The sequence below is a fragment of the Triticum urartu genome, chromosome 5A, assembly GCF_056163025.1.
Source record: "Triticum urartu cultivar PI428250 chromosome 5A, HENAU_Tu73, whole genome shotgun sequence".
Classification (NCBI taxonomy): Eukaryota; Viridiplantae; Streptophyta; class Magnoliopsida; order Poales; family Poaceae; genus Triticum; species Triticum urartu.
Window position 1 is genome coordinate 461775496 of NC_141877.1, and position 11997 is coordinate 461787492.

General features: G+C 48.3%; 1 protein-coding gene across 2 annotated transcripts; it reads right to left on the reverse strand.

The window, feature by feature from the left end:
- Positions 1-3094: 3094 nt before the first annotated feature.
- On the reverse strand, positions 3095-11648 carry LOC125509725 (uncharacterized). 2 transcript variants are annotated; one of them, XM_087526460.1, is made up of 3 exons: positions 11447-11648; positions 11260-11364; positions 3095-4330 (listed from the first exon to the last, which is right to left on the reverse strand). In XM_087526460.1, the coding sequence occupies exon 3, from the start codon at positions 4289-4291 to the stop codon at positions 3185-3187; it is 1107 nt and encodes a 368-aa protein (XP_087382586.1). In that variant the 5' UTR covers positions 4292-4330; positions 11260-11364; positions 11447-11648; the 3' UTR covers positions 3095-3184. The 2 variants fall into 2 exon arrangements, with proteins under 2 accessions (XP_087382586.1, XP_048530705.2); XM_048674748.2 differs by lacking the exon at positions 11260-11364 and having other exon boundaries at positions 11447-11647.
- Positions 11649-11997: the final 349 nt, after the last annotated feature.

Sequence of the window (11997 nt, forward strand, 5' to 3'; positions counted from 1 at the left end):
TTGGAAACTCAATGTATTGGCGGCGTACCTTCATGAGGTAGGCACATGAAAGGCCTGATATGGCGAAGAACCTGTGCCATTGACACCTTTGACACAACCATCTCCGTCCAAAAGGGGGCAACATCGACATGGAAATCCGTGAAGTAGCATTAAGAAGCTAGCATTCCTCGCTCCGGCCTTTTGTCAAACATTTAAATTATGAACAATGACAATTTCATCTCATAGTCAATATCTGCAGTTTTAAAATGTGGAAAAGAAAGAAAAAGAGAGAGAATCACTTACATAACATCATGCAAACATGGGTAAATAATAATTAGCTAGAAAATTTTGATCATTGACAAAACTGTGAAGCTTCCTTTAACACTTTCTCTCTAGCCTTTCAGAGAAAAAGAAGGATAATGAAAAGCCAATATGAGCCTTGAAATCACACATCAATTTCTAACTAAGACATGAAATGCTAAGCATTTAAATCCTCTGGTATATGTAACTAATTATTTATTATTAAGTAACATCAGACTGTAAAGATGGTTCTAGAGTTATTCTTGCAGTTCTGCATTATAGAAACTTATCTCACAAATACAGAACTTCCCTTGTACAGCAGTCAGTTTATATGTTGGGTAGATATCCAAACCCAAAAATTGAAGCCAAACACAAGGATTTACTCCAACTTCCTCCCGTAATCCTGAAGCAGTCACTGAACAATGGAACATGAGCATCCCACGAAGGACAATCAAATTCTATTTTTTTTTCAAAAATTAAAACATGGTAAAACCACACAAAATATTAGTTCTAGTTATGTTCCACCAGCAAGAAAAGTACATATAGAAGTAAGTCATATATGTGGATCAAGAACATATGGAAGCATTACACTGAACCCAAATATTCAATGATGCATCAAATTCTAAATTTTTTTCAACAATTAAAACATGGTAAAACCACACAAAATATTAGTTCTAGTTATGTTCCACCAGCAAGAAAAGTACATATAGAAGTAAGTCATATCTGGGGATCAAGAACATATGGAAGATGTCACTGAACCCAAATATGCAATGATGTCTTTTTTCTTCCTATTCTACTTCAACCTCAGTGACTCCATTGGAGTAAAGACCTGGCAAACAAATGGTGCGGTCGCTAATTTGACACCAACACAACTACCAAATCAAATAAGTCCAAGTTCTTCCGAAGCAAAGAATGTGCATGACGGTGGATGACCTGTTCAATGAGTAGACTCTGCTCATCAGCCACCACCGTCATTGACCCGGAGCTCCTCGCCGGCCGAGTGCGTCACCTCCACAACATCTGGCGTGACCCTCCTTTGACAGGTGATGGCCACCGACATCCATACAACAGTTAGTACACAAGGTCAATTCTATATTTCTTCTGCCCATACAAGAATATGCAAACAAGTCAAGTTCATTCAAAAATCGGCAGCTCACTTCTGTTATTACAACAACAGCAGGTCACTTCATTCAGACAACAATAGCAACACAGATCAATATTGTGACAAGGATGTAAAAATAAAATAAGAGAGTTAAAGAGAGAGGGGGGGTGACAACCTTGCTGACGCCGGCGTTCGTCTTTCCCTTTGTCTAAGAAAAGTGAGGAGTGTGGTGTCGGCACCAACACAGAGAGCGGCAGTAGGAGGGTGCCGACCAAAGACTCATATGAGCTAGCGATGAGCTTGCACTGTTGTTGTCCGACACGGCGTCCGCACCAATGACATACTCGCCTGAGATGAGTCGGATGACCGAGATCGAGTAACTGACCACCTAGAGACGGGCGGGGCCGCTGACGCCGGCGAGGGTGAGGGCCAGGTTTGGCTCAGCAGACCGCTCGACCAAAATGAGGTGACTTACGCATTGTCTTCACGTGGGTGGCCTCGGCTCTTGCACCAGAGCGGGATGGTTCGGGCTAGAAGGCGGAGGGAAGAGCGGCGGGGCCGCCGGTGATGGCGGTGAGGGCGAGCGCGAGGATTGGCGCAAGGGACCCCTCGACCTCGATAAGACGATAACACGGCTTATGCCATTGCCTTCACGTGGGTGGCCTGGGCTCCTGCACCGGCGCTACGGTTTGGGCTAAACGGCGGAGGGAAGAGGGGCGGGGTCGACGGCGATGGCGAGGGCGAGGATTGGATCGAGGGACTCCTCGGGGTGGGCTCCTTCATCGGCACGGCAGTTCGGGCTGGACGGCCGAGGGATTTTTCTCGGTAGACAGATGGGATCGGGAGATGGGGTGAGGGACGTGGGTGCCTGATCGTGATTGTTTTTTGTACGTGGGTTTCTTTTTCTTTTTATCATGGGGGAAGTGGGAATCGTTTTATCGTGCGGGGTAAGTGAGAATTGTACGAGGGATGTGGGAGGTCGAACCATCACGACGTTCGATTCTCCTTTAATAGTAGAGATTATAATTAGCTAAAACAGGCAATGAAAAAAAAAACAGTTCTATAAAATGCCGATACGCGCACGCTGAACAGTGTATAGATACTACAAAATACTAAACAAGAACGATCAGAGTCAAGGACCAAAGTTACCACCAGACGGATTCATAGCGGCGGCCTCATAACACGATGAAAACATGAAAGTGGAAGAACCAGCGAAATAAACTCACCAAATAACAAGCGCATCAAAGCAGGATAATTAACACTCACTCGGTCCGGGTTTATTGAGCCCCCTGTACTATAGTGTCAAACTTTGAGCATAAATAGTTAAGTAATAAAATATAAACTAGTTTAAGTCACAAAATCATATGGTGGGAATACTCTTCGAAGAAGCAAGCATACCAAAACAGTTCACTACCACAAAGAATGGCGGGTGTGGTCTGCTAGGGGCAAGGCGGGCGCGCATTCTCCACTCGAGATAAAGGTAGAAGGAGAAACAACGGAGAAATCCTCAAGATGAAGTTTTACTAGTTGGCTCAAGTGCAGAGGTAAAAAATAACTAAAAACATATGCTAGAATTTAAGCAGATAGCATGACCAACAATTTTAATTTCTAAATTTTACCAAAGAAACAATATTTCATAAAGAAAGATGCACAGCATGCATGATGTTTTCATTTATTCTTCCAGCCATCAATTGCCTATTTCAACCATGGGGATAAAAGGTAAGCAAATATTTTCATTCACATCTGAGAAGAAAAAACATGGAAGGATCCATCCAATAACAGTGAAACATAGATAAGTTTTCCTCAGAGCACACAGTGGATTCTATTGTCCTCCAAGCTGTAACATTCAGACTTGTGCTTGATGATCTGGAAACCATTGACATTGCGCACCACCTCCACGCCGGTCAAGACAGTAAGCTCATTGACTGCACCATGAAGTGGTCTGCACGAGGTGTGCCTCAAGAGATTTCGAAAGCTGGTGGCGATGCAGAACTTGCCTGAGCCCATGTTTAGCAGGTGCCTCTGCCGCGGCAACCACTCATCGGGCAGGACGCTGAGATAGTTCCAGGAGTGCCGCACCACCGGTCGCCTGGAGGAATCAAAGTCAAAAGCACGCAGGCAATGGTTGGGGTTGCCAATGACATCGTCGAGGCCAAACCAGAGGTCAAACTCAGGGACATACTCCGCCGCACCGTGGATGGGCAGCACCCAGCTGCCAGCCTGCCTCCACTCGCGCGTTGCCGTGTCAAAGAAGGCGCAGGCTCCAGCATCCACAGATGAGACACATATTGTGGCGGCATCCAACACAGCGGCTGCAGAGGGAGGACAAACTTTGCTGTTGCTGCCAGGCAGGCACGGCCGAAACAGTGGCGGGCAGGGTAGAGGTCGCCAGTACCAAGACGAGTTGTTCAGATCAGTTGTCCTGGTATAGTTCAAGACCTCGAACAAGGCATTGTCCTCTCCTTTTCCTATGACATAGAGCTTGTGGTTGTCCTGGCCATAGCTCCGCCGAGTGATGGACAGGGCGATTGAGTCACTCTGCTTACAGAAGTTGGCTTGTGGCATGCCAAAGACGAAGTCCGTGCTAGTGTCGTACATCATCGTGTGGACGTTAGGGCTGACAAACATGACAGAGCCCTCCCCCTGCCCTCTCAGCAGGGAGAAGAAATGCCTGGTAGTTAAGTCGGCCATGTTAGGCAGTGATGAGAAGTTGATGTTCGTCTTGGGCAGACTCTGCTTGGGGCTCCCTTTCAACATGGTGGATAACCATCCCTTCTTATTCACTTCTGCCTTTTCGGCAGCTTCTGTTGAAGGGTAGAAGAGATACTCCATGAGGTTGATCCGGCGCAGGGAATAAACTCCCTTGGGGTAATTGTGTACTATCATATTCGCAAACTGACGATTCATCATCCTCGAGAATTTAACACACCCAATAGTTGAATATCGTGGCTATCAAAAGGAAAAAGTTAGTACAGTAGCATTAACACTTGTCGAAAACTAAAATATCATGATTACTCTAAATAGAAAGATCAAAGGGTCTGTCTAGTTACTGCAAATCTAAGTGACTCAATCAACATAAAAAGGAAAAGCAAAAGAAAAAGGAAAATACCTGCATGAATCTCCGAGTAAAATCAATGACATAGGACTTACACTTTGATGTGCAATACTTAGGGCACATCTAGACGTGCTCTAGCAAAACCGAAGATCAAGGGTGTGTTTGGTTGAAGAATGTGAGCGCTACATATAAACTTTGTCAAATTATATTTCCATCTAGTATCATATTTTATCTTTTGTAGCTAACTAACATTTTCGTGCTACTTCTCTCTTCCAGAACAAAGATAAAAGGGGGAAATATATCAATGTGCCTATTGCTAACATTGATTAGATGGAGTTCATATTTCAGGATAAGCATGCTACCGGAGAGTTCACGGTCCTTCAAACACCCTATGACCGTGTTCATGCATGTGACAAGGATTTTATTGGTGATACCGAGAAGAAAATATGAGTGATGTTAAGGTTGATCCTGCAACACATTATGATTCAGATTATGTTCCTGACGACACCACTAATGAATGCTCGTCTTCGAAGCGTCCTAGAGGTGGCAAACGTGATAAAGGTAAGTGGGTGAAGTGTGATGAGAGTGCAGCTCAAGACATGACGCGCTGCGTGATATGTCGGCTATGTTTTTAAGGCGACGCTTCGCTTTAAGGCGTTGGGGGGGCGCCTCGACGCCTAGGCGCCTAAAGCGGGCATATTTGCAAAGCGCTGGGGGATGCCTCGACGCCCGCCTCGACGCCTAGGCGTCGCCTTACGGACGCCTTAAAAACATAGTATGTCAGATACTATGCGTTCCACACACGTACCAACCCGAATGAGAATTTAATCAAAATAATTGATGACATTGAAGAATACTCTCTCTTCATCCGACTTGCGCTACAGACATCTGTGGCCACCAATGAACGAGTGGCTTCCATGTTGAAGGGGAGACCGATGGCTGCTATTCAAGAGTTTGGGTGCTGGATCGGTGATAACTTTCCTGAATACGTTCCCGTTCCTCCTGCTGTGTGATTCATTTCACTGCAAACTTTCAGGATTATTTTGTATGTCTTCCGGCATCGTCTCCTAGGGAGATAATGACCATGCCTCCTCATGCAGGCATGTAATGATGTCACAGAGTTATTCATTCCTGAACAATAAGCTTTTTACTCAGATTCTTTATCAGTCAGTGTGTTAAATTAATCATCATAAGTTGCGCTGCATTTTTGCATGACTATTTACAACTTGATCTGCTTATAGCTGTTTCACTGTTTTTTCAAGGTATTGTAGTGATGATGCACTTGTTATCTCTATCTCTACTACTATAGTACACAATTTTTTGAATCTACCTTCGTCTCACCAGTTGTACCTGCCCCTTGCAGAATAATTCATTTGTAGCCGTCGAATATGTTGGATCGAACGGCTGAGGTCACATGGATTCGCCACTCACAGTCCTCCCGCCAACCTAAAAGTCAGTCGCTTCTTCTGGAAAACTCCACAAACCACGGCCGCCTTCGGCAAATAGATTGCATGCCAACCTCCCTGGCCTGGATGGCTGGATGCGTGGAGAAAGAAACCGATTGTTAAGCCCCACCGTGGTGGAGCCGTGGAGCGTGGCACATCCGCACATGCTGCTGTGTGTGGCCATGGCTGCCGGATGCGAGCATGGCCGTGCCTGCCGAGGAAGACTGGACGAGGCGAGCGCGAGTATCGGATGGCGAGGTCGTGCGCTTCACCGGCGCCGCGACGGTCTTTGGTGTGACGTCCGGGTAATTAAGCTACAGTGATCCTCTGCTAATGATGACACGTGACCTCGTTTATAGTTGCTAATCTCCAGTTAGTTCGAAACCGATTCAAATTCAAATTCAAAATTAGGCAAACAATAAAAGTTTTCAAATATTAAAACTAAAATGTTCGGAGTGAACCAAATATTGCATAGATAATTATTGGGGAAAAACCACACATTTATAAAATGTTTAAATACTATGAGATGAATAAAACAGTAGTAAAAATGATTATTTGAATAACTTTTATGATTAATAAAATGTCAAACTAAGTTATTTGGGGTCTAGACTTTTTGTGACTATGGACTAAGTCAAAATACTGAATTAGATACTAAGTGTATATTTTACTAAATTAAAATGCAACTAAAATAAAGAGATAAAGATATAATAAAGAAAACAGAAAACAAGACAAAAAAAAGGAAAAGGAGAACCCCCCCTTGCCCCTGAGCTTCGGCCCAGCAGGCCACAAGCCCCCCCCCCCCCACCACTGGGCCCCTTGGCCCAGTTGGCTCAGCCGACCACGCCGGCCCAGCCGGCCCACCGACGCCGGCCCACCCCACTCCCCTTATCCCCCTCACCGAAACCCTAGCCCGATCCCATCCCCCACTTCCCCCGTTTCCCACTCCCTCCCCACGTTCTGGATCGGGGGCGCTCACCCCTCGACCCCGACGCCCGCGTCGACCACCATCGCCGACCCCGCCGCCTCTCCCCGGCGACCGCGCCCCCCCACTCCTCGACGCTGGCGCGCGTCCTCGGCGCCGCCTCGCATCGCTGCCGTCGCCTCGCCCCGCCACCAACCCCGAAGCCGCCGGATCGATCCGCACCCCGCCGCCTGGACTGCGCCTCCGCCTCGACCTCCCCGTCGCCAGACCCCCCCCATCACCGGACTGCTCCTCTACGGCGTCGTCGCCATCTTCCTCCCCAACCCCCGCTCCCCAGACCCTACGCACCCCGGTGAGGCCCTCGGCCTCCTCTCCCCTCTCCGTCGCACGCTCGCGCCCGCCTCGTATCAGGTCGGACGAGCCCCATGGCCCCTCCCCCCCGCCTGGAGCTCTGCTCCTGCACGCGCCCCCGCACAGCCCCGTGCCTCCCCTCTCGCTCACCCGTGTCGGGGCGCACCCCCTGGCTGCGGCCTTTGCACGCACGCTCCGCCGTGCCCGTCAGCTTCGACCACCGCAGCACGCCGTGCCCCGCCTCCTGCCTCTCCCCCCGCTGCGTTGCCGCGCCGGCGTGCCCTCAAGCCCGCACGCGCCCCCACTTTCCTCCTCCCCGTGCGCGCACGACCGCAGCGGCCGTCGTGCCCGCCTGCCTTCGCATCGCCCGCCACTGCTGCGGCAGCTGCTACCTCTGCCGCACCCCCCCGCTGCCCAGCATCGCCGGCGCCGCCCCATTCCGGCCACCCTCGCCGCTGCCGCTGTCGTCCCAGGCGGCCGGGCTTGCCGTGCCCGTGGCCGGCGCCCCCCCTGCCCATCTGGGCATTTGCCAATCGGGCTGGGTGCCTGCGCCCATAACCCGCGCGCCCGAATCGCTGTGGCCCCTTGGGCCACTGACATGTGGGGCCCGGCCCCAGAACGTTTTAATTAAAAAAAAGAGAAGAAAAGAATTTTAAAATAATAATAATAATAATTAATTAATTAATTAAGGAATTGATTAAGTTAATTAATTATAATTAGATTAACCTAATCACTAATTAACCTAATTAACTGTTAGTTAATTAAAACAGAGTATGACGATCGGGACCCACACGTCAGTTGACTGCTGACGTCATGCTGACGTCATGCTGATGTCAGCAGGCACTATTCTGGATAATGTTGATTAAATTAAATAAATAAATCCAAAAAAATGATTTAAATCTTTTAAAATTAATATAAAATAAACCGTAACTCGGATGGAAAAACTTTGTACATGAAAGTTGCTCAGAACGACGAGACGAATTCGGATACGCAGCCCGTTTATCCGCCACGCATCCCTAGCATAGCGAACACGCAACTTTCCCCCTCTATTTCACCGGTCCGAAAACGCGAAACACCGGGGATACTTTCCCGGATGTTATTCCCCTTCACCGGTATCACCTACTACCGCGTTGGGGCACCTCTAACGCCGTAACTTGACATGTCATGCATCGCTATGCATCTGTTTGCTTAAATATTTATTGTTTCTTCCCCCTCTTCTCTCCGGTAGACCACGAGACCGACGTCGCTGCTGGGGCCCCGACCGACTACGCTGTTGACGACCCCTCTCTCTTGCCAGAGCAACCAGGCAAGCCCCCCCCCTTTTGATCACCAGATATCGCCTACTCTTCTCTATACTGCTTGCATTAGAGTAGTGTAGCATGTTACTGCTTCCCGTTAATCCTATACTGATGCATAGCCTGTCCTTGCTACTACTGTTGATACCTTTACCTGCAATCCTACTTGCTTAGTATAAGATGCTAGTATTTTCATCAGTGGCCCTACATCCTTGTCCGTCTGCCATGCTATACTATCCGGTCGTGATCACTCGGGAGTTGATCACGGGTATATACTATATGCTTTATACATGATACATGTGGTGACTAAAGACGGGTCGGCTTGTGGAGCACCCGCGAGTGATTCACGGATTGGGGGCTGAAAGGACCTTTGTCCCAACGGCCCTCTGTGTGGATCTTTGAGGCGGAGCGACAGGGCAGGTTCCGACCACCTAGGAGAGAGGTGGGCCTGGCCCTGGTCGGCGTTCGCGGATACTTAACACGCTTAACGAGATCTGGGTATTTGATCTGAGTCTGGCCATTTGGTCTATACGCACTAACCATCTACGCGGGAGTAGTTATGGGTATCCCGGCGTCGTGGTATCAGCCGAAGCCTTCTTGACGTCAGCGACGGAGCGGCGCGCGCTGGATTGGACTGGAACGCCACTAGGCTAGGTCTGCTTCCGGCCGCCCACGCAACGTGCAGGTGTGCTAAGGGCGATGGGCCCAGACCCCTGGGCGCTTAGGTTTAGACCGGCGTGCTGACCTCTCTGTTGGTCTAGGTGGGGCTGCGACGTGTTGATCTTCCGAGGCCGGGCATGACCCAGGAAAGTGTGTCCGGCCAAATGGGATCGAGCGTGTTGGGGTATGTGGTGCACCCCTGCAGGGAAGTTAATCTATTAATAGCCGTGATCTTCGGTAACAGGACGACTTGGAGTTGTACCTTGACCTTATGACAACTAGAACCGGATACTTAATAAAACACACCCTTCCAAGTGCCAGATACAACCGGTGGTCGCTCTCTCTCAGGGATACGAGGAGGGGATCGCCGGGTAGGATTATTGCTATGCGATGATACTTGGAGGACTGCAGTCTACTCCCTTCTACATGCTGCAAGACGGAGGCTGCCAGAAGCGTAGTCTTCGAAAGGATTAGCTATCCCCCTCTTATTCTGGCTTTCTGCAGTTCAGTCCACCGATATGGCACTTTACACATTTACCCATGCATATGTAGTGTAGCTTCTTGCTTGCGAGTACTTTGGATGAGTACTCACGGTTGCTTTCTCCTTCTTTCCCTCTATCCCTTCTACCTGGTTGTCGCAACCAGATGTTGGAGCCCAGAAGCCAGACGCCACCGTCGACAACGACCCCTACTACACCGGAGGTGCCTACTACTACGTGATGCCCGCTGACGACGACCAGGAGTAGTTTGGAGGATCCCAGGCAGGAGGCCTGCGCCTCTTTCGATCTGTATCCCAGTTTGTGCTAGCCTTCTTAAGGCAAACTTGTTTAACTTATGTCTGTACTCAGATATTGTTGCTTTTGCTGACTCGTCTATGATCGAGCTCTTGTATTCGAGCCCTCGAGGCCCCTGGCTTGTAATATGATGCTTGTATGACTTACTTTATTTGTAGAGTTGTGTTGTGATATCTTCCCATGAGTCCCTGATCTTAATCGTACACGTTTGCGTGTATGATTAGTGTATGGTCAAATCAGGGGCGTCACATTGGGTTGGCGTTTGATGGGTCTAGGGCAGGAACGGGATCTGACAAAGGGGAGCTGCGGCGCGCTGGTTTGCAGGTGCTGTGTTGTCTGCTCGACAGTCGGTCAGAGGCAGACGCAGCAAACAGTGGCGTGTGGCCTGGGCTTGGCGTTGTTGTTTTTCTAAAACTGTATGGAGTGGCACAGCTGGCCCAATGACAACCTTCATGGCCCGTATGGCCGAGTATCAGGCTGTCAACCGAACATCGCATTCAGCCCAGGTGGGACGGGCGAGCAGGACGACTGTTTTATAGCACATAAAACCGATGTTTTTATTTCTTAAAAAACATAAAAAAGATGTTTTTTTCTTAAAAAAACCCATAAAAAGATGTTTTTTCCTAAAAAAACATAAAAAAGATGTTTTTCTCTAAAAAAAACATAAAAAGATGAGCCATGCATATACAATATGGACGTACATGCAATTTTATGGCAACTGTTGTTAGATACTTAGAAGATATCTAATAATACTTTAATAATTCCAACCAAGTGACGTAGAATACTACATGAAGATGATCATTTTCTAACCAAAATATAATCCCATGACGTTAATTGCCATTTTGTGTATACTGACTGCAAGTTAGTAAAGTAAGTGCTAACCAGAATTTCTTGACATGTTTTGTCAATTTAAGAAAGTGAAAAATATCAGGACATTGTAACTTAGCATGAGTTTTCTCTTAATAACTCGGCATGAGGTTACAAAGCTAAGGCAATTCATGTAGAAAGTACTAAGTTTGTATTAATTTTCTTCTTGTTCGTGTGAAAATTGCAAATAATAATGCGCACGTGCCTTCAACTAGTAAGCTACTAGTCCCTCACTAATGTAAAAAAACGTTCTTATATTATGGGACAGAGGGAGTAGTATTTGGATCCTATCAAGACGAGCTAGCTTGCCCTCAACACAGCCAAACGGTTAGCTGCTGGCTCTTGCCAGCAACGGCGTTGAACCAAACGCGCAGCTAAGGCAAAGATAGCCCAGCCGAGCTAAGCTAGCTCAGCTATAGGCAAGCTGGGCAATACAACCAAACGCACCCCAATGGTTTGGCCAGAAGGACAAGAATCGAAAGCTCATACCTGCTGCACCACTAAAATCAAATATAATTCTGTGTGCCACCCGTTCAATTCTCACATCTAGGGCCGACCGTCGTCGGTACGCGAATTAATTCTACAGGCGTTTCCCTGCGCGCCGTAGGAGCTGTGAGCCACGGGCGCATATCGTATGCAGACGAAAGGTTAGGCCAGGAAAGGTTCGGATGAATACCTGAAGCTGGCGCCGGGATCTAACAAGCTGGCGCCGGGAAAGTGGGGTAGAAAGGCGGCGGCGGGAGGACTGTGAGTGAGATGGGATCGGGAGAGGGCCTGCGAGCGGGTTCGAGAGGAGGGGTCGAGGGAAGGAGGAGGTCGGGAGATGGGTTCGATCCTCTCTCTGGCGGCGCTAGGAGGGAGAGAGGGATCGAGGGGGAGATGGTTTCAGTCAGCGCTAGGGCTAGAAGCGTTAGGTGGGCTTGGGGCAAATGGGCCTTAGAGGCCGGCCCAATGCTGCTGCTGGTTGGAGACCCCAGATGGGCTGGTTTGGCTCTCCCTCTCTCTCTTTAACTATTTCAAAGAAACCCAAACTTGGAAGAAAAGCCTAGAGGGATAGCAGTGGAGTTTGAACATGACGTAAATTTTCTCAGAGTCACAAAAATGAGCCGGATCCACGAAAAATGGAAATGATCACGTGGGTGAAGTTTGAAACGAAAACATTTGGATATAATTCAAATGGTTTTGCATAGGAAGTAGGTGATAGGGAGGTCCAAAAATGTTCGGATT

Excerpts from the sequence above, each read along its gene's own strand:
- LOC125509725 (XM_087526460.1), bottom strand. The coding sequence starts at position 4,291 with ATGATGAATCGTCAGTTTGCGAATATGATAGTACACAATTACCCCAAG.